Source organism: Asparagus officinalis, chromosome 3, assembly GCF_001876935.1.
Source record: "Asparagus officinalis chromosome 3, Aspof.V1, whole genome shotgun sequence".
In the NCBI taxonomy this organism is placed as follows: domain Eukaryota; kingdom Viridiplantae; phylum Streptophyta; class Magnoliopsida; order Asparagales; family Asparagaceae; genus Asparagus; species Asparagus officinalis.
The window spans coordinates 10354835-10378346 of NC_033796.1; the positions used below are offsets into that span (position 1 = coordinate 10354835).

Consider the following 23512-nt stretch of genomic DNA (forward strand, 5'->3'; position numbering starts at 1 on the left):
TTGATGCTCCAGCTGGTAAAGTTTGTAAACTTATTAAGTCTCTATACGGACTTAAGCAGGCACCGAAACTCTGGCATGAGAAGTTCGATGGGGTTGTTCGCAATAATGGGTATCAAGTCAGTGAGTCTGATAAGTGCCTATACATTAAGGTCGTTGAAGGGAAGATGGTGGTTATCTGTCTCTATGTGGATGATATGCTCATCATCGGGAGTGATTTGGAGATAGTAACATCTATCAAGAAATTTCTATCAGCTCAGTTCAGCATGAAGGACCTTGGAAATGTGGACGTGATTCTCAGAATCAAAATCATATACTTTGAAGAGGGTATTGGATTGTCCTAATCTCATTATGTCGAGAGCATGCTAAGGAAGTATGGCTACTACGACCTATCAGAACTGTCAGTGCCGTATGATTATAACAAGAAGCTTCGACCGAATACTGGAAGACCAGTAGAGCAGCTAAGGTACTCAAAGATAATTAGAAGTCTTATGTACGCGATGAGCTGCACGAGGCCAGATATAGCATTTGCTGTAGGAATACTTAGTAGGTTCACAAGCAATCCTGGAAAGCTTCATTGGGATGTTGTCCAGAGATTGATGAGATACTTAAAAGGAACTACAGGTCTGGGCATATTCTACACTGGATATCCGGCTGTAATCGAAGGTTATTCAGATGCGAGCTGGTGCTCAGAACCAGATGAGTGCAGATCTACTGGAGGTTTTATCTTCACCATGGAAGGAGCTGCCGTCTCGTGAAAATCTAAGAAGCAAACTATGATTGCACAGTCATCGATGGAATCTGAGTTCTTCGCACTCTATGCTGCAGGAGATGAAGCTGAGTGGCTCAGTTGTATTCTTCGAGACCTTCCATTGACAGAATTACAATGCGTAATTACAATCTATTGTGATAATCAGGCAACGGGTGCTGTGGTAGCGAACTCGTTGTTCAATAAAAAGAAACGGACCATTCGTCTGAAGCATGGCTATTTGAGAGAACTCATTTGCCAATGAGTCATCTTAGTGATTGACGTTTGATCTTCTGAGAATGTGGCTAATCCTTTGACTAAAGGTCTGAAAAAGGACATAGTCGAAAGGACGTCTGCTACAATGGGTCTTAAAGTTTTGTGAGTCTTATAAATACTTACCATGTTCATCCAATTATTAGTGCAAAGCTTATGCTACTAATAATAAAGATAACTGGTTCAAAAGTCAAGTAAGATTTGTAAAGTTTGGTGAGTCTTACAAATACTTACCATTTTATCAAGTTATTAGTTCAAAGCTTACGCTACTAATGACAAGATGATTGGTTCAAAAGTCAGGTAAGATTTACAAGTGAAATCCTATTATGTAAAGAGGTTGGCTGTTAAGCCTTAATGGGTCCAAAGCATTTCGGATGCGGATGTTGGATAGGTAACATACCTAAAGGACTCACCGATAATCCTATCATGTAAAGGGGCTGGTTGTTAAGCCTTAATGGGTCCAAAGCATTTCGGATACGGAGTGTTAGACAGGAAACACGCCTAAAGGACTCACCTAGAATCCTATCATGAGAGAGGATAGCTCTTAAGCCTTAATGAGTTCAAAGCATTTCGGATGCGAGATGTTTGATAGGAAACATGCCTAAAGAACTCACCTATGTCTGGATGGAGATTTGGCTGTCTCCTATGGTATCTTGTGGAAAGATACCTAGAGCCCTAGCACAAACCAGGACTAGCATAGGGCCATAAATGTGCAAAGGCAAAGGCAAGTATGGTTCAAAGTAAAAACTATCACAGATGAGTTTGATCGTGTGTGATCGTTGGATTTAGACATGTGCTGGTTCAAATCCCTGCGACACCATGCATCTATCTTCTATTCAGTTGGTCTAAGAGGGATTCAAGTCCTTGCGACATCTACCTTATGCACAACGATTGAAACGACGGCACCATAACACGACACTAGTTTAAAAACTTATGGGGGATTGTTAGATTTTTTGGTCAAAAATAGCTTTCCAAAATGAGTTTTCAAACTATATATATATATATATTAACTACAAGTATTTTTCATAAATACTTTGTATCCTAGTGAAAAGTTAAAGTTTTGGTATTTCAAAAGGTCCATTGTTCGAGGCTTGCCAACGACAAGCCGAGAAGTGTTTTATTTGAATTAATCTCTCATAAGTTCTAATGGGCCGTGGGCCAATGGGCTGGGGATCGGGGCTAATCGAGCTGAGGCACTAAGTGGCGCTTTGTTAGGCGCACTTCGCACGGATGCATCGGGGCGAGGTGGCGCTGTTTGGCGCCACATTGCCTGCCACTATGGTCGCCATGAAGGTTGCCTCGCAGGCTACTTTGCAGCATGCGGACGAGCTGCGTATTCGCACGTGGTGACCCTAGCGTTCTCGTAGTTTGACGAGGTTCGCTCGATCGACGAGGTTCGTATGTCATACGAGGTTTGCCTGTTTGACTATGTTCGCTCGTTCGACGAGGTTCGTTTGTCATACGAGGTTCGCTTGTTGACGAGGTTCGTCTACGAGGTTCGCCTGTTTGACGACGTTCGTTTGTCAAACGAGGTTCGTCTGCTTTGTTAAGACGTGACCCTCGCGTTTTGTAGCAATGCGTCCATTGATTGCCTTGTATTCAGGAGTTAATGCATGCAGCGGTTACAACAACATTAAGAGCAATTTAATGCATTGATGTTATAATCTTAATTGTCATTAAGAATTGTAACAGTCACATTAATTGTTAGTGACTCTTGAGCTGGCTTAGAGGCCTATAAATAGCGCCCTTTGGCAGCTCTTGGTTGAGGTTAGAAAATCCTCTTGCGAGCGTGGAATACGAACGTCGAGAGCTAAAAATCCTCTCGCTTGCGTGGAACACGAACGTCGCGTGCTGGAATACGAACGTCGATCCCGACGTTGTTGGTGCTGTGCTGCTGCTGCAGGAACTTGTCTTAAACCGAAAGGTTTTGAACCGAAATGTTCTGAGATCGATGAGATCTTTTGCCTAGACCGAAATGTCTTATAGATCGAGGAGATCTTGATAATACTGGGTTGGTGCACACCAGAGTATTGCACTGCTGTTCTTGGAAGCAGTTTGGCCTTGGGATCCTTGCACCGGAGTAGGCCAAATATTGCTTTAAGCGTAGCGTTTCTATAACGCACAGCAGTTAACTGAAAAAGTTTAAAAATACAGCACATCTAATTCATTGTTTCATTCCACATTTAACCTCAATTTTCAACAATACCAATTTTTTGTAATTTTTTTCTAGAGTACTCTTCAAATATCTTTAGATTGGTTAAGGGGTTGTTTGTTTGCTAAAAAATGAGAAAACCCTCTGCCACGTCAAATTTCAAGAAATCCCCCCTGCCACGTAGGATTTTGATTTGAACCGATTTTCAAATCACATGTTTGTTTTGTTTTGTGATTTAAAGAAATTAGGGTGCCACGTAGGATGTCACATCAGATTTTTAAGAAAATTGTTTTCACATCAAAAACCTCTGAGAACACTTGAAAATGTCACTTCAATAAATTTTTAATTACTAAAATCACTGTTGAAACAGTGAATAAAACATATTATTTAATTGTTAAAAACATTGTTACTATATATTACGGCTGATTTTCATTTCTTTTTTTTATGTTCAAACAAACACAAGAAATAAAAATCGAAACACTGTTACTATTGCGGCTGGATTTGTTTCTTATGTATCGTGACGGTGATTTCATTGCGAAACAAATAAAAAATACGGGAAATATCTTAAAATCTCTTGAAATCAGTTGAAATGTGAGTTTTCCATTTCCGGTTTTTTCGGTAAACAACCAAACAGCCCCTAAATGGAATTGAATTTTGAGGACTTCCTGGAAGTTGGTTTTTTGAATACCTAAATTATTGTTGTTATACTAATATTTTATCAATGAAACATAGGAATTAGTATGGCCGAAGCTGAAAATAAGAAAATGAAAAAAGCAATTCATGAAGAAAGTCCATCCAGTTCTAGTGATATAGTGAGGGGGCCGACTTCATCTTTTATTCCAACTTCGAATTCATAGCAAAATTATCTCACGCTCTCTCACTCGACAAAATATGCTCCACGAAAAAAATCGAGAAGGACTTTGAAGGAAAGAAAAATAATTTGCGAGCTTTTCAATTATTTACGTCTGCCTTGTCGTTAGTGTGGATCTGTGTGTTTTAGGAGCGAAAAATCACTCGTCGTCAGATGGTTAATCTAATAATCTTGTAAGGAAGACAGTAAATTAATGATGACATTTGCTTATTTCCGTCGTCAAACATTATAATAATAAAGAGGTATGATTCAAATTTTAACCATTACATGTTTGTATAATCCTGGAGGAATTTTCTAGTCACACGTACCTACGAGAAGATTTTTTTTTTTCATTTTTTTTTTCTGCTCATCTGTACAAAGATTATTGATAGCGATTTTTTTTGTTATTTAAAATGTTTTATTTATATTAGTTTGGGATTAACTACTTTATCTTCGTGTATGCTTAAGCATTAAGATGGAAGATTTGTTTCTGTGTTATGCCAAGTCCAAGGGTTTTGCTATATGCATCCAAAATATAGGACCAATAGGAAGGTCAGGTGAGATGTTCACCTCCTATTATATAATGATCTGATAATCATCGGTTCAAGAGGGTTTTACCTTACATGTTCCCCCTCTTACTCGCATATTTTGAGTTATTGAGGAATTTTTCTAAGTGTAAAGGATCTCTCTTATAAAATTCAAGTTTTTATGCTGATCGATGTGAGGACATCCTCGCAGTGTTACCAGAAATTGAGTTGGTGCCAGGTAAAGTCGATCGGATCCCAAAACATACAAAAGTAGTAACTTCTTATTCATCGAGTATCATCATTACATGACAAAAGCGACACTAAGAAAATTAACACCATATAATTAAGCACCCCAGCATCCACACATCTCCACAACCTGCATCAACAGCGAACCAGAAAAAAAAAATCAGAAAAACTGACAAAAATCAACAAAAAAAGACAATAAAAAAAAAGAACTTACGGCAACAGATGGATCAACTTACGGCAACAGATCAACCGATGGATCGTCTAATCGGGGATCTTGCCCTTGATATTATCCATCACGCTGCACCGCCGAGGATCTTGCCCTTGATATTGTCCATCACGCCGCGGCCTTCACCGTGCTTCTTGACCTGCTTCTTCTCCTCGACTTTGTGGTGCTTTTTTCCCTCTTTCTTGTGGTCGACTCCTCCTCCCACTCCCAATTTGTGCTTCTTGACCTCCTCGTGCTTCTTCATGCCGCCGCCGCCGTAGATCTTGCCCTTGATATTGTCCATCACGCCGCCGCCTTCACCGTGCTTCTTGACCTGCTTCTTCTCCTCGACTTTGTGGTGCTTTTTTCCCTCTTTCTTGTGGTCGACTCCTCCTCCCACTCCCAATTTCTGCTCCATATTGTGAATGATTCCTGCCATTTCTTATTTATTTATTTATTTGTGTTTTCTTCTTCGTGGTGATGATAAGGGTGTCCGGTTAGTGGGGGTATTTATAGGGAGGAATTAGGCGGTGGAAGGGGTAAGGGTGCCGCGTCACGGGATTTCCGTAAAATCAGTTCGCTGGCTAAAAAACAAAAAATGTTATTTGTCTCGCAAATAGCAAGCAAGGGAGTGGCACAGTGGTGGGACTCACAGCTAGTTGGGCTGAACTGGGGTCAAATTTGGTGAAAAAAAAAATTACAAAAATTCACGGAATTTCAAATCTTATGCAGTTTAAACGTCAGATAATTAAGTTTAAGAGGGGTATAAATTTTTTTATCAAATTCGACCCGGTTTCACTCAGTTGGCTAAAACTAAGTAGAATTTGATAAATATTTTATAAATAAATTATTTTTAAGAATAAATTTTGAAATTGGGCTAAATTGAAAATTTGTCTTTTATTAATTTGTATTATATATGAGTCGGTGAGCGCGGATACCCGCGTCTCTTCCTACGAGTTAACCAGTACAGTCCCTCCGTCCAGGTAGTTGACAGGACTAACAAAGCAATGGGATCTCGCCACGTATAGTATTTTGGACACTGTTAGCGAGGATGTCGGCTCCGGATAAAGTAAAGGATAGATGCCACGGACCCATAAGCTGTTCACACGCAGTGCAAATCTACCGTTGAATTTGATCTAAACGGGAAAACCAACGGTAGAGATGAAGGAGTTAACTGCAGAGGTCGAAGTTTGAGTACAGCAGAATATGCTGCGTCGCGTCGTCGTTGTCCGATCTGGAAACAACCTCGTCATACTCTAATGAAGGGATCAACTACCCCACGTGGCTATTTTGGTACAGTATCGGACACGTGGCTCTTCGAGAGCCGATCAAACAAGAAAAGCCATGGGGTGGTAAGAACCGTTGAAAGGTTTTTCATAATAACACATTGTTCATGCTATAGTAAATGGCTAAATACCCATATTGGTATTTTAATTCAACCTCATTTCCCAACAAGGTATTTTAATTAGGAAATTCGACGATAAGACATTTTAATTGAATAAAATTACCATTTAGGTCCTTTTTCTCGTCGGCGGCCACTTTTCCGGCGAGAACTCATCACGTGCGTTGCACGTGGGGGATTAATATGTGTTTAAGATGCTGATGTGGGGGATTAAGTTTATATTGATTTTGTATGAAAAACCTTTCAACGGTTCTTACCACCCCATGCTGATATTTTAATATGTGTTTAGCCAATAAAAAAGAAACTCCTCGTTGAAGTACCATCCGGCGGTCCTGAGCTCTTCGCCCCTCGAGCTCCAAAATTCAAAGCAAAAATGGAGAGCGCCATCTCCACCTTCTGCGGATCCCTGGCCACATTCTGCAACCACCTCGACTCCTCCACTGAAGCTCTCTCCGATTCCATCCAAAGGAGGCCCGTTCCCCTCAGATTCCGCTGCTTCCACCTTCCTGCAGTCCCTCGATCGCCGCATATCCTCCTCCAGTGCCGACCTCAATCTCCTCGAATCCATGGCTCTCGGCACCGTCTCCTTCGAGGAGCAGAAGAAATTCAAACCCTTATTCTCCCAATCAACACAAAACCCAAGATCAAACAGATGAAAAGAACTGACCTGGAGCTGGATATTCCGAAACTTCTCAGGGGCATTTGAGGAAGCCCCGCGTGCCATCCTCGGAAACCCTCCGATCTCCCGCCTCTGCAGCTTCTTCACCGAATTCACGCACTCCCTCTGGATCTTTCGGGCGGAGCCGCCGCCGGATCTGCTCGGATCCCTCCGCCTTTTCTTCGCCGTAACCCTAAGCCTGAGCCACATCAGAAAGAAAGTCATATCAGAAAACAGAGCCACATCAGCATCTTAAACACATATTAATCCCCCACGTGCAACGCACGTGATGAGTTCTCGCCGGAAAAGTGGCCGCCGACGAGAAAAAAGACCTAAATGGTAATTTTATTCAATTAAAATGTCTTATCGCCGAATTTCCTAATTAAAATACCTTGTTGGGAAATGGGGTTGAATTAAAATACCAATATGGGTATTTAGCCTATAGTAAATAGTAAAATAAATTATTATAGTATTTTTAAAACATTATTACTATATAATATTTAAAAATATTATTGTAGCATCAAAAAATATAAAATATTGTAGCATTGTTAAAAAATAATTAATATATAACATTTAAAAATATTACTGTAGCATCCAAATAAATTATTACTATCGCAAATAAAAAAACATTATTGTAGCATAGACGGGATACTGTAGTATTTTTTAAAAAAAATATTGTAGCATTTTTGAAATATATATTACTGTATCATTTAAAAACATCATTGTATCATTTAAAAAATGGAATTACTGTGGTGAAAAAAAGGGGAGATCGTGCTTCGCACGGGGCGCACACTAGTCTTATTCTACAGGAAAATGTCATTTGGCACACAAGATGGGCGCGCAGCCCATCTCGTAGGAGAAACAGGGGGTGGGACCCACAACAAGATGTGGGTCCCACCCCTGTTCTCTACTGCGAGATGAGATGTGCGTCCATCTTGCGTGCCAAATAGCAAAACTCTATTCTACAATACTTGTAACATTACTTTTCCTGTTTTATGTCTCAACTTGCGTGCCAAATAGCAAAACTCTATTCTACAATACTTGTAACATTACTTTTCCTGTTTTATGTCTCAACTAGTACTTATCCCGTGCAAAGCACGTGCTACAATACTTGTAACATTACTTTTCCTGTTTTATGTCTCAACTAGTACTTATCCCGTGCAAAGCACGTGCTGGTATCAATCTTTTGGTCTGTTTTATGTGTACATATTTTCATGCATCATTTGCGCTGCTGTTATAACACTTTTTGTTGTCTTTCTTAATTTCAGCATCGTTCTTAATTCAAAGAACTATTGTTAAGTTTCAATTGAATGCATTTATGCTTAAATGCAAATTTTCTCTACTTTTGCTAAGGATCTAAACTGAAATGCAAAATAAATTAGAAATACTTATATCGTATGAAACCTAATTTCTTTGTAATAAAAATAATCAATTATATTATATGGATAACTTTCACAGGCCAGCACATGTATTTGAGAAACTATAAAGATTACTTAATCACAAAATATAATAAGGATTAATGTATGATATCAGTATCAAAGATCAGAAAACACAATTCATAGTCACATTGTATTATAAATTCAATGCATATTCAAATAAAATATAAAAATTCTAAAATCATAGACAACACAAACCTATAGTGAATGACAATAAAGAATGAGTTCTTTCAACAAATAAGCACTTCCGAGTGACACTATATTACAATTATATAAACTCATGATGGCATTAAGATAGATTTTCCTGCTAAGTTTAAAGAGTATCAAAGCAAAAAAAAAAGCATATAGTATATGAATTTAGTTTATATTGATTTTGTACAGACTTACATCGAGCTAACAAAAAGGCTAAAAAAGTAACTGATATGTAATAGTTAACATGATCTGATGTTTTTTATAGTTAACAGGATTATCTAGAAATACTTGTTCTTTAAGTAGTGGGAAAAGAGAGTAAAATGCAAAAGAATTATATTGATCTTGCATATGGTTAATGTTGGCTTCGTCGCTCCTTCAAGGTACTTAAGAAAATTCCTCCATTCTTGAAAGACATATGTCCTAGTTCTCATCTGTGGTTAAAAATAATATAGTGAACTTGATTTTCTAATTATTTCGTATATAATAATGGGATATCAGTGGTTATAAAATAATGGAAAAAGGGCATATGATTATCATATGAGAAAATCATGCGCTAACTAAAGTGGTAGGTAAAATCTGTAAAAAAAAATTAATAGCCATAAAACAACTGGAATGATCTTAGAGCTTTGACAGTGACCAAGTCTAGCTCAAAATTTTGCAACTTAAACATATGTGTAACTTATCAAATACATTCAGAACATAAACTCATATTAGAATTGAATTTCTTGCAGGGAGTTTCAACAAAATAGAGAAATTTAAATGCAATTAGAATAAATTGAATAAAAGTTTAACAACTTTTTGGTGGTTTTTTTAGTGCATGTTAGCAGGTGAATATCTTCTTGCTAACTTGCTCCCCCGCCTTAAAAAATGGTAAGAAAAAAGGGGGAAATGGGGGGGGGGGGGTGAGGGGGAAAGGGGGGGGGGGGGTTCTGGAAATTGGATTAAGAGCTTCTAATTTGGATTCGTCATCTCCTGTTAATCATTCTGAAACTTTATTTACAACCTGCACCAGCTGAATTTGCAACCTACACATTATGCCCAGCTGAAACATTTGTTTTTGGAATCCATTTTTTGAACCCATGGAACTTTTTTGCAAAACTTGGTTTCATGCCCCACCGGTTTACACTGATTGCATCATTTAGGCTTCAGTTCATATATCACTCTTTGATTAAATTTCTTTCCATCGGGGCCTTGTAAGATAATAAAATCAGGTAGATCTGCAGGCATAGATACTTCCACAAGCACCCTTTCATAAGCTAATCTTTGCTTATTTGCTGTTAGTTTGTCAGTGACAACAGGACGACCAATGACACTAACTATCTTACTGATATTTTTAGCATTCCACGGATTTAGCTTAAGGGCTGGTAATTGAACCCATACAGGGTAAATGCATTCATTTATTTTTTTCATAATCCTCTCCAATTGACCCGGGCTTCAACGAGAGAGAACGAGACCTAAAGAACCATGGACCATTTTCTAAAATCTCATTTATTTCTTTCTTGCTTTTAAATTTAAACAAGAAGATCCGAGGTTTAAGAAAGCAGATTTCAGGAATTACCAAATTAGACCATAATTTTTGGACATATATCTCCATAGCCTTAAATTTGGCATTCAAACCAAGAACTTGTCCAACCAAAGAGAACTGCCACATAGAAACCCCTTCATTCCATTCTTCATCATTGAATGTAACAGTGTCTTTATTTTCAGGAGGCAAATAATCCAATACTAAACCACTACCAGGTTTCTTATTGTCGGTAAAACAACTGACCCAGTTTTTTTTTGATTTCTTGAATAGTCTCATTTGAAATATTTGAAGACTTCAAATGGGGGAAAATCAATATTCTCATTGAAATGATTTACTAAATTCACATAGCATGGATCATTAGAATTTACCGCAGCTAATTTCAGTGGAACAGTAATTTCACCATTGATCCCAGGAATTACCTCAGGGTTTACCACAGGATTAGAAACATTAGCAGATCTTGAAACGGAATTTGAAGGAAAAAAAGGGTTAAAAACAGATTCAGATCTCAAAGATCTAGATCCTATACCATCTCCAGCTTTAAAAGATAAGACATGAACAGATTCAAGCACAACATTAGGAGTCAAAGTTTTAGATCCAAGATTTCTTACCGAGTCTTGAGTTGAATCCATCTCTAACTCCACTTCATCTGCCCAAGAAACTTCAGAAATTGAATGCGAACTCAATACTCCATTCCTCAAGGAATCAATCTGAGGCTGAAAAGAATTGGCTAAGCTTAAAATATCAGCCAAAAGCTTTTTCTTCTACTCCCCCTTTGGGCTTGTGGAACCCATTATCTCTTCATCATCTTCAAAGAAACTAGACTCAGAATGATCAGCAGGAGATGACGAATCCAAATTAGAAGCTCTTAATCCAATTTCCAGAATTTCCCCCCCATTTCCCCCTTTTTCTCACTATTTTTCAAGGCGGGGGCACAAGTTAGCAGGGAGATATTTCACCTGCTAACATGCACCAAAAAGAACCGCCAAAAAGTTGTTAAACTTTTATTCAATTTATTCTAACTGCAGTTAAATTTCTCTATTTTGTTGAAACTCCCTGCAAGGGATTCAATTCTAATATGAGTTTATGTTCTGAATGTATTTGATAAGTTACACGTATGTTTAAGTTGCAAAATTTTGAGCTAGACTTGGTCACTGTCAAAGCTCTAAGATCATTCCAGTTGTTTTATGGCTATTAATTTTTTTTACAGATTGTACCTACCACTTTAGTTAGCACATGATTTTCTCATATGATAGTCATATGCCATTTTCCCATTATTTTATAACCACTGATATCCCATTATTATATACGAAATAATTAGAAAATCAAGTTCACTATATTATTTTTAACCGCAAATGAGAATTAGGACGTATGTCTTTCAAGAATGGAGGAATTTTCTTAAATACCTTGAAGGAGCGACGAAGCCAACATTAACCATATGCAAGATTAATATAATTCTTTTGCATTTTACTCTCTTTTCCCACTATTTAAAGAATAAGTATTTCTAGATAATCCTGTTAACTATAAAAAACATCAGATCATGTTAACTATTACATATCAGTTATTTTAGCCTTTTTGTTAGCTCGATGTAAGTCTGTACAAAATCAATATAAACTAAATTCATATACTATATGCTTTTTTTTTTTTGCTTTGATACTCTTTAAACTTAGCAGGGAAATCTATCTTAATGCCATCATGAGTTTATATATTTGTAATATAGTGTCACTCGGAAGTGCTTATTTGTTGAAAGAACTCATTCTTAATTTATTGTCATTCACCATAGGTTTGTGTTGTCTATGATTTTAGAATTTTTATATTTTATTTGAATATACATTGAATTTATAATACAATGTGACTATGAATTGTGATTTCTGATCTCTGATACTGATATCATACATTAATCCTTATTATATTTTGTGATTAAATAATCTTTATAGTTTCTCAAATACATGTGTTGGTCTGTGAAAGTTATCCATATAATATAATTGATTATTTTTATTACAAAGAAAATAGGTTTCATACGATATAAGTACTTCTAATTTATTTGGATTTCAGTTTAGAAACTTAGCAAAAGTAGAGAAAATTTACATTTAAGCATAAATACATTCAATTGAAAGTTAACAATAGTTCTTTGAATTGAGAACGATGCTAAAATTAAGAAAGACAACAAAAAGTGTTATAACAGCAGCGCAAATGATGCATGAAAATATGTACACATAAAACAGACCAAAAGATTGATACTAGCACGTGCTTTGCACGGGATAAGTACTAGTTGAGACATAAAACAGGAAAAGTAATGTTACAAGTATTGTAGAATAGAGTTTTGCTATTTGGCACGCAACATGGGCACGCATCTCATCTCGCAGTAGAGAACAGGGGGTGGGACCCACATCTTGTTGTGGGTCCCACCCCCTGTTCTCCACTGTGAGATGAGATGCGCGCCCATCTTGCGTGCCAAATGGCATTTTCCTTTAGAATAAGACTAGTGTAGAATAAGACAAATGTTTCAGCTGGGCATAATGTGTAGGTTGCAAATTCAGATGGGCATAATGTACAGGTTGCAAATAAAGTTTCAACTGGGCATAATGTGCAGGTTGCAAAAATAATCCTGTGCATGTTTTAGATGTTGGTGAACAAAAGGAACATTCTAACATTTCTCAGGGATCTCAGTTGTCAGGAGGTATGGGGAATTTTCAGGCTATGAATTCTCAGAGATCAAAGCTACAAAGGTCAGGAGTGTTGGTGAATTTTCCTACTAGGAATATACAGGTAGATGTTTTGCACCTTGGTAATTTTCATCATGCCATGCATGGAGTCTGGTAATCTTCAACAATCTGATAAAGAAAAGGGAAAGCAAGTTGATGAAAGGACAATGCAAGCTGGTAGTAGTCAATTAGATGAAAATAGTCATGTGCTTGTTGTGCATGTATAGCAGGCAGTCTTTGATGATTTACTTATCCCTTCTCAGGCTAATAAACCCTGGACTCTAGCACAAAGTAACAAAAAGAAGAAACCTACTCCTGCAAATGCTTTCTCTCATCTGGAGTATTTGGATTTGGATCCCTCTGAAGTAGATAGGGGGGAAATCATTGCTAAATGAATTTGACTTTTTGGAATGTGAGGGGACTTAATAAGTCCTCTAAGCAAGAAATGGTCAAACATCACTTATGGAATTATCACATCTCTTTTATAGCATTGATGGAAACAAAAATAAAGGATATAATGTTGCAAAAAATTGCCAAGAAAATTACAAATAATTGGAAATGGATATCAAATCTGAGAAATCCAGGGAAAGCAAGAGTTATAATTCTTTGGAATCCAAATATTCTGGATATACAAGTTGTTTGTTGCTCTCATCAAAATATTACCTACTCTGTAAAATCTGTTGATGGGAGATTGGATTGTGTGGTTTCCTCAATATATGATTTTAATAATCTGGAAGCAAGAAAGGACTTATGGTCTGAATTAAGATTTGTTCATCAGTCTATAGGAGATATTCCTTGGCTCATTTGTGGTGACCTCAACACAATTATAAACAATGAATAGAAAATTAGAGGGAATTTGCTCTCAGGCTCAAAAACAACAGATTTCAGAGATTTTATATATGATTGTGATCTCTCACATCTGAAAACTTTAGGGTGCTTCTACACCTGGAACAACAAACAAGACCCAGTATCCAGAATCTGGAGTAGATTAGACAGAGCTTTGGTAAATGACAAGTGAATTCATAACTATAATGCCAGTCAGGTTGAATTCCTTATTCCAAACCTTTCTGACCATTCACATGGTGTTATTACAATCGATAAGGAAATTTTGCAAGGGAAGATGCCTTTCAAAATTTTCAAAATGTGGACAAAGCATGTCAGTTTTCTCCCTGCAGTTGCATACACTTGGCAATCTAGAATAAAAGGTTGTGCTATGTTTTTAGTTTATTCTAAATTGAAAATGATGAATATTGCTCTAAAGAACATTAATAAAAAGCACTTCTATAACATATGTGAGCAGATTCATAATGCTAAATATGCTCTAGATGACGTTCAAAATAGTCTTCAAACAAATCCTTTTTGTCATATGTTAATAAAACAGGAAAAGAGTGTATATCCAATCTTAACAGATTACAGGATTGTGAGCTTTCCTTTTTCAACAAAAGGCTATAATTTCCTGGAGTGTACATGGAGATAGATGTACAAATCTCTTTCATTCTGTGATAAAGGCTGGCATGCATCACAACAAGATTATGCTTTTATATAACAATTTGGGATAGAGGATCACTAATGGTGAAGGCATAGCAAATAAGTTAATCTCTCATTTCAAAGGCCTTATGGGGACATCTATTGATACTTCTCCACCCAATATTGACATCATTCATTCAGAGGCATGCTTAAATGCTTCTCAGGCCAGGGTTTTAATTGCTTTTGTTACCAAGGAAGAAATCAAGGATGTTATTTTTCCATGTCAGACAACAAAGCCCCTAGGCCAGATGGTTACAATGTTGCTTTTTACAAGTCTGCCTGGAGCATTGTAGGAGATGAAGTTATTCAAGCTATAGGGGAATTCTTCAAATCTGGAAAACTTTTGGATATGGTTAATTCTACAGCTATCTCACCCATTCCAAAAGTTAACTGTTCTACTTCTCCATCTGAATTTAGACCTATATCTTGCTGCAATGTCCTTTATAAAATCATTTCAAAAATTTTGGTGAATAGGATTAAAACAGTTATGGGGTTTCTTGTCAATGGAGCTCAAAGTGCATTTGTGGAGTGAAGTCAAATCACTAATAATATTCTTCTTGCACGTGAACCAGCAGGAAATGTATCTCCCCTAGAGTAATGCTTAGTATTAATATCAAAAAAGCATTTGACACTATCAACTGGAATTTTTTGAGAGATTTGCTTAGAGGCCTGGGCTTCTCAAATAAGATGGTGAATTGGATTATGACATGTATATCTTTCCCTTCTTATTCCATTTCTTTAAATGGATCACTCCATGGGTATTTCAAAGGTAAAAGGGGGCTGAGATAGGGAGACCTTCTATCCCCATGTCTCTTTATCTTGGGTATGGATCATCTCTCTAGATGCTTGGATTTATTGAAGAATGACAATCAATTCAAATTCCATCCTAAATGTAAAAGGCTCAAGATATCTCATCTTATTTTTGCTGATGACCTATTACTTTTTAGCAAGGGAGATCTGGTATCAGTGCAAAAACTCCATCATTGTTTACAAGATTTCAGTGCATCTTCTGGGCTTGAAGAAAATCCTAATAAGTGCCATATATTCTTTGGTGGTGTGAATGAAAGTGTTAAGTCTTCTATAAATGACTTTTTGGGCTTTACTGAAGGCTCTCTTCCTATCAGATACCTTGGAGTCCCTCTTATATGCAAAAGACTTTCCTATATTGACTATAATCCCCTTCTTAACATGATTTACAGTCAATTTCAAAAATGGTCTTCCAGGAATCTCTCTTATGCAGAAACAATACAGATTATAAAAAATGTGATTTTAGGTGTCCAAATATTTTGGACATCCAACTATATTTTGCCAGTGAAAGTTCTTCAGAGAATTGATAAAATGAACATGGATTTTCTATGGGGGAGAACTGATCATAAGCATAAGCCTTCCCGAGTAGGATGGGAGAAAATCTACCAGGGGAAAAAAATTGGTGAATTAGGCATATTCTCTGCTAAACTCTGAAACTTTGTTGTTGTCTTGAAAAACATCTGGTATATTATCCATGTAAATAAAGAGCTCCTATGGATCAAGTGAATCCACGACACCTATTTGAAACACAGAGATGTCTGGACTGATAATGCTAAAGCAAATGATTCCTGGCCCTAGAAACAAATGCTGAAAATCAGAGATAAAGCCTTGGCTTTAACTGGAGGAGTTGATAACATGAAGCATATTTTTTGGCTCTTGCTACAAGAATTCTAAAGTTAAATCATCAGCCTTGCATTTGGCATTATCTCTAACTTCTCTCAAAGTTCCATGGTATAATACTATTTGGGAGAGAATGAATTACCCCAAGCATTCTATCATAAGCTGGCTTGCTGTTAAAAATAGATTGTTAACGCAGGACATGTTGTCTATGATGGGGATTTTGCCTGCAAATTCCTGTTGTCTATGCAATGGTGCTGCAATGGAGAGCCGTGATCATCTATTCTTTGAATGTGAGTTCTCTACAAATGTCTGGAACAAGATTATGGCATAGCTCCAATTCAGATGGTGTTCCTGCAATTGGAACTGTATTTTGGAATGGTATTTTATCTGTTTGAGAGGCAATGGGTTTAAGCAAAAGATTAAGAGGATGGCCTTCAATGCTTCATTATACAAGATATGGAATGAAAGAAATTCTAGGATATTTGTTCAGAAATCCAAGGGGCTGATCAACTAGTTAAAGAGATCAAAGTTGATATATTGATCCTAATCCTCAATGGTTCTACAGCTCTTGAAAATAGAGAATGAGCTTTATCTTTGTAAATAGATTTTTGGAGTGTGTGTGATATCTTTTGTATATCTGTCAAAAATCTAGGCTTTCTCATGTTATGAGAATCATGATGTACAAAACTTTCCATATGGTTGAATGAATAAATTTTTCATTGACAAAAAAATAGATAATTTGTGCAAGAGTACATGTCTAAGTATTTAATTAAAATGTGTGACAACTACATTGAGATGAAAAAGCATACTTTTGGATCACACGACCTATGATTTTCTCGACAAAATAATAAAAATTCTTTGATGTAGCCCATGAACATCTTATTCACTCTTAGATAGGATTCTACCATGGAGGACTATCAATATTACAAATAAATATTTTGATGAAAGCAATTCAGTTGATATCTATGGCTTACTGTCACATCATTTCTTCTAGTGAGCTTCAAGTATTGCAATGTGACATGATCTATATATGGGAAGAATCTCATAGTTGCTCTATACATACTCACATGACAGGTTTGCAATAGTGGCACGATCCGCCAATGATAGTTCACTGATCACTTCCCCTAAATGAAGGATATGAACAATAATTGAACAATAATGAAAGAAGATGAACTTAATAAAATTATCCACAGTTCAAAATCTATATCATTCACATTTGAGAATTTTGGGTATAAATGGTATATATGGATATTGTACATACCAAAACTATTAGATTGTAAAGATATATATAGTTCCTTGACGAAAGAGGGACTTGTTGGAGCGAGCGGAGCCGTGAAGAGCGGACGACGAACTTGCAGTCGGTGGGGTCCTTGTCGAAGCAAAGACGACAACGAGCTTCCTTCTTCTAGCCATAGGGGGTGATGACTGAGCGAATACGACCAAGGAGTGTCGACAAAGACAGATTGAAGCTGTAGGGGTTCCCGTCGACGGTTAGGGTTCTCGGCGGCGGCGGTGGAGCGAGATTTTGAGATAAAGAGGGTGATGAGAAAATTGGTTGCAAAGGGTTTCAAAGATCGTGCTCAGAAGGGGATTTTCATAGTTTTTTTAATTTTAAATGGGAAGGGTAATTTTAACCGTTACCTATTTGTATAATCCTGGAGGAATTTGCTAGTTAGTTACGTACATATGCACAGATTTTATTATTATTTTTCATTTTTATTTTTCTGCTCATCTGTACACAGATTATTGATATATAGTAAAATATTTGTTAGTTAAAATGTTTTAATTATATTAGGTTGGGATTATCTACTTTATCTTCGTGCATGTTTAAGGACAGGGTTTAAGATGAATATTTATTCCAAATTTTAAAGAAATATTTTCATAACAATTAATTATAGTTTTTTCTCTTTCTATTATTTGTGCAGCAAGCTAGGACCTGGCAAGTGAGATGTGATTCACCAAGGGGGTGTTAGTCAATTGAGGCATTTTCATGCAAAATGAGATAATTGTTAAAATGAAATAATTCTTCGTTAGTAGGATATTTTAGTGGGATAAATAGGAACAATTTTGTTAAGCGGGGTATTTTGATAAAATAACGTGGGATAATTTTTTATAATCATGAAGTATATGTTTATGCATTTTAAAGATATAAATATTATTTATGTATTTTAAATCTACTATTATTGATTGATAATTATTTACAAGAATGTTCTTACTATTAAATAACTTTTGATTAGACTATAAGATATTGACAATTATTATTATAATAATGGTCTAATGATGGTAATAATCATAATAGTAAAGAAGTAAAAAATATATATAAAAAATAATGATGGTAATAATCATAATAGTAATAATCATAATAGTAAAAAGTAAAGAAAAAAATATAAAAAATAACAAAATAAATATGAGTTCTAGTTTTTTACCACCTAGTTACAAGCTAAAACTTAAATAATTTAAGAGACTAGAACTCTTATTTTTTATAGAAAAATAAAAAAAATAAAATAATTTTATATTATTTTTTTAATTCTAGTGTTGTTAAGAGTTCTACTTGACTAACACTAACACTGTAAAATTTAATTCTAATTTTAGTTTTATGTAACTAAAACATTAAAAAATTATCCCACGGATTATTCAAGTTCCATTTTTAAGTTCTAATTGAAAAACCCCCGAAAGGAATAAATAAATGTATCTGTTGAGTAATAATAATAAAAGAAAAAAATTTGCATTTGTTTCTGTGTTACGCTAGTCTAAAGGATCGCTCTTATAAAATTCAAGTTTTTATGCCGGTCGATGTGAGGACATCCTCAGTGTTACCAGAAATTGAGTTGGTGCCAAGTAAGTCGATCAGATCCAAAAACAGATAAAAGTAGTAACTTTTTATTCATTGATTATTCATCATTACAAGATAAAAGCGACACAGAGAAAATTAACACTTGACAATTAAGCAACCCAGCATCCGTAGACACCCTGCATCAACAGCGAACAAACAAAAAAAAAATCAGAAAAAATGACAAAAAACCAAAAAAAAAAGACATTAAAAAGAAAATAACTTACGGCAACAGATCGATCTATGGATCGTCTAATCGCTGTCGCTGCTGCTGCTCCCATCGTGATGCTTCCCGCCCTCGCCGTGCTTCTTCTTCTTCTCCTTCTTCTTCTTCTCTCCGTCGTGCTTCTTCCCGTCGCCGTCGCCGTGGACCTTGTCCTTGATCTTGTCCATCACGCCGCCGCCTTCGCCGTGCTTGTTGATCTCCTCGTGCCTCTTGATCTCCTCGTGCTTCTTCTCGTCGCCGTGGATCTTGTCCTTGATCTTGTCCATCACGCCGCCGCCTTCACCGTGCTTCTTGATCTCCCCGGGCTTCTTCTCGTCGCCGTGCATCTTGTCCTTGATCTGGTCCATCACGGCACCATGCTTCTTCTCCTCGACTCTGTGCTGCTTTTCTTCCTCTTTCTTGTGGTCGACTCCTCCTCCCATCCCCAATTTCTGCTCGATACTGTGAATGATTCCTGCCATTTCTTGATTTCTTTTTTCAATTTGTTGTTTTCTTTTTCGTGGTGATGATGATGGTGTCGGATCAGCGGGGGTATTTATAGGGAGGAATTGGGCGGTGGAAGCGGGTAAGGCTCCCCGTCACGGGAAATTCCGTAAAATCAGCTCGCTGGCTAAAAAAAATGAGTGGTGATAGGGGCACACAACAAACCACACCGCCGACCACACTCTCCTCTTTCATTTGCTTCAGTATACGGGGCTCCACATAGGATTTTAAAAATTTAAAATCCTATGTGAAGCCCTGTATACTGTAGCAAATAAGAAAGAAGAGTGTGGTTGGTGGTATGGTATAAGGTGTGCCCTAGCATTTCTTTAAAAAAATAGACCGACCTAAATTAAGGGGTTTATTTTATTAATTTGTATTATATATGATGAGTCGGTGAGCTCGGATACCCGCGTAGTTAACGCGACCAACGAAGCAATAGGATCGCGCCACGTATAGGACGTTTGGACACTGTTACCGAGGGTGTCGTCTCCGGATAAGTTCAATTATTTAAGGATAGATGCCAGGGACCCGAAAGCCGATAGCACGCAGCGTAAATCCACCGTTGAATTTGATCTAAACGGGAAAACCAACGGTAAAGATGAAGGAGTTGAATTCGGAGGTCGAACGTTTGGGTACAGCAGAACATGCTGCGTCGCGTCGTCGTTGTCCGATATTGTCGGCCATGATCTGACACAACGTCGTCGTGCTCCAACGAAGGAATCATACTGCAACACGTGGCTATTTTGGTACAGTGTCTGTCGCGTGGCTCCTCGAGAGTCGCTGGTGAGACGAGAAAAAGTCATGGGGTGGTCAGAGTGGTTGATAGGTTTTCATAATCACCACGAAACTTCGAGATGGACCCCGAACCTTCGGGATGGACCCCGAAATGGGCCTAGGCCACAAGTATGTTACCTTTATGGGCCATTCGTATCTTATTCTACAATCATTGGAACGCTACTTTTCCTGTTTTATTGTCTCAATTCGAACTCCACAGATCTAATTATACGTAGAACATATGTAATATATTACATGTAAATAGGACTTTTGATCAAATGATTGATGCATATCTGGCAAAAGGAAACAATCTTGTTTTAAGTTAGCTTTATGGATGCCCACATGAGATTGCGTCCGTTTACAAAATCAACTGGATTCCCAACAAGATATTAGACTCGGCCCGTTTACAATAGCAAGTGGATACCCAACTAGTTTTTGGACCTAGGCCGTTCACAAAATCAAGTAGACACCCGACTAGGTATTATACTTGGCCCATTTACAAAATCAAGTGGATACCCAACTGGATATTAGATTTGTCCCGCTTCAAGTCACCAAGTAAGTGGCGTATAAGTCCAAATAGTAATTTTTAAGGAAAAAAAAGGATGTAATGTGGCTGCGCTAAACGAGCTACCAGACATACTCATACTCATGTGATAAGACTTATCTTGTTAGTCACATTAAAAGATGTGAATCTCATATTTCTATCTCTTGATAACTTATTTTGCTAACTAAGTTGTCGCCTAATAACCGTCATTCCCATTTTATAATCAACTTTACAACATACAACTTGCAAGTTCTATTCACAAAGACCCACATATATGGGATTGGTCTTAACTTAAAGTTTACAGGTAAGTTGAATTTATCTCTTCTAATTTTTACATTAAGCATTAAAGTGGAAAAACATAGAATCAGGTTAAGAGTTTAAAAGTTTTTAAGCAAAGATGATAGAGAGTTGTCTACAAAAAGAAAAGTTTATGCCTGCTGATAGATTGAAAGCACAACACATGTTTATCAGGTGATAGTAGTTGGAGTTTCCTCCGCAAGCTCATTTGTTCTCCTCCACCTATTTAATCCTAGGAGTCGGATTCTCTTCAATTAGATGGTAATTAGATAGTCTTCAAATTTTCCAATCATTATCATTCATTACGAATTTAAGAAACCAGATCGGTCTATGAGATAATACCACTATGATCTTGAAAACCGCTATGATCTTGAAAACCGCTATTCTTTGAAAACCGCTATCACAATATCAGAATCTTGCGTGGTCTAATCTCATCCATTGAGTATAGAATGTACGACAATACCTGGAGGAATTTGAGACTCCCTAATTACCAACTAAGGACCCGTTTGGTTTAATAAAAGTACCGGAAGTAGGAAATAGGTGAAAAAAGTAACTTCTAAATTTATGAAGTAGAAAGTAGTGGAGATAATACTATTTTTGTTTGTTTCACATATTTTTTTGAAGTAATGCATGGAAATTATATTTACATTCTTCATTCTCTTTTTTTGTGTGAATAGCAATGAAAAATTGTTAAGAAGTAACTGATAAGAGAAATATAAACAAGAAAAATTATTTCTTTCCTAATTAATACAAATTTCACCTTTTTCAGGCTACTTTCAAGCCTTGATGGGAGGAAAAATATTTAAAAAGTAAGTATAACACGTAGATTCCACGTTCAGAAAAACAAATATGTTTTTTTGCTCGAAAGTAGCAGAAATAACATTTACTTTCTTTATTTTCAACTACTTCATAATTATTTTCATGCAAACAAATAGCCCCTAAATGGAGAGGGTCTAAACCATTACTTCATTTCACTTGTCTAAACATGAACGGCTTAAATTAAACTGCAACAAAATCATCATTGTTAAAACAATAATTAGAGTCTCCCCCTCCCCCCCAAAAAAACTAGCTTAAATATTAGGTTATTTAATTGCAATCAATTAAAACAAGTATGTTGCCCGTGCTCTAACGGATAAGTCTTAAGTAGTGAATGTACCCAAAAAAAATCTTCCACATTCTCAAACTGCGTAATGTTATTTCAAAATATAAAATGACTAAAATATCTTTTTGAAAATCAACCCATTCAATTAGAAAGAAACTACCAACTAATGACATTTTTTTGGATTTAATTTAACAATGGCCCCCACCCCGCCCCCCCCTCTACCATATTTCTCTTATCCTAAAAAATTCAGAGTAAGTTATTATGATTAAGGTCTATCTTCGTCTTTTTCAATCACCTACTTATCATGTATTATGCTAGACCTAAACGATATTAGTTTTCAAAGGCAAAAAATGAGATGAGTTCATGGGTTTTCTCAAATTTTTAAACTTGAGGAGGTTTATGTACAATATGTTCAAACCTGAAGGCGGTTGAGAAGAGTTTTTTAGTCACAGCTCGTATTGAAGGGAGGTTAAGTGAGAAAAGTTCAGGGATTATCTGAAATTTTCATAGTTGAGTGAGTTATCTACAATATATGCTCAAAGTTGAAGGATGTTTTCCCAAATTAAAATAGTTGATAGAGTTTTCCAAAATTGATCCATGATTTTATGTATAAAGATTCTCTACATGAGTTTTACTTTAATTTCTATAATTAAATATATGATTATGAGATTCTTTTTAAATATGGATGGTTATAATCTGTAAGGATTACAAAATATTTCATTAGTAGATTTTTCTCATTATTAATAATTTTAATTTGATGAGGATTCTTTGGTGAATATATTTTCATATTTAAATATACGATCTATGAGGTTTTTATTAAAACATGGATAGTTATAATCTAATAAATGCTATCAAAAAATTAACTATTAAATTTTCTAATAATGAATAGGTTTATCATAATAAGAATTCTGTGAATATAAGATTTAGTGTCCACTTGTTATAGAATAGAGAGAGAGAGAGAGAGAGACACATGCATACTTATGATATAACATATTTTAAAATCGACCGTTTTTAAAAATTAATAAGTAAAATCGACTGCTTAAAAAAATATTCAGCGAAATCAACTCTTTTCACTGAAAAGGGCCGATTTTATAATTTTCGAGCTGCACAGGACTACTAGTCACGTGCAGTTCTCCCAAAAACGCCAAGCACATCCACATCCTTCCCTC

General features: G+C 36.4%; 1 protein-coding gene and 1 long non-coding RNA gene across 3 annotated transcripts; both read right to left on the reverse strand.

The window, feature by feature from the left end:
* Positions 4759 to 5488, reverse strand: LOC109832071. 2 transcript variants are annotated; one of them, XR_002244628.1, is made up of 3 exons: positions 5246 to 5488; positions 5030 to 5158; positions 4759 to 4923 (listed from the first exon to the last, which is right to left on the reverse strand). It is a non-coding gene; the product is annotated as an uncharacterized LOC109832071 (long non-coding RNA). The 2 variants fall into 2 exon arrangements; XR_002244629.1 differs by having other exon boundaries at positions 5008 to 5158.
* Positions 18940 to 19719, reverse strand: LOC109832935 (dehydrin HIRD11-like). Its single transcript, XM_020400430.1, has 2 exons — positions 19145 to 19719; positions 18940 to 19057 (listed from the first exon to the last, which is right to left on the reverse strand). The coding sequence occupies exon 1, from the start codon at positions 19602 to 19604 to the stop codon at positions 19170 to 19172; it is 435 nt and encodes a 144-aa protein (XP_020256019.1). The 5' UTR covers positions 19605 to 19719; the 3' UTR covers positions 18940 to 19057; positions 19145 to 19169.

Coding starts and splice junctions, on each gene's coding strand:
- LOC109832935 (XM_020400430.1), bottom strand. CDS start 19,604: ATGGCAGGAATCATTCACAGTATCGAGCAGAAATTGGGGATGGGAGGA.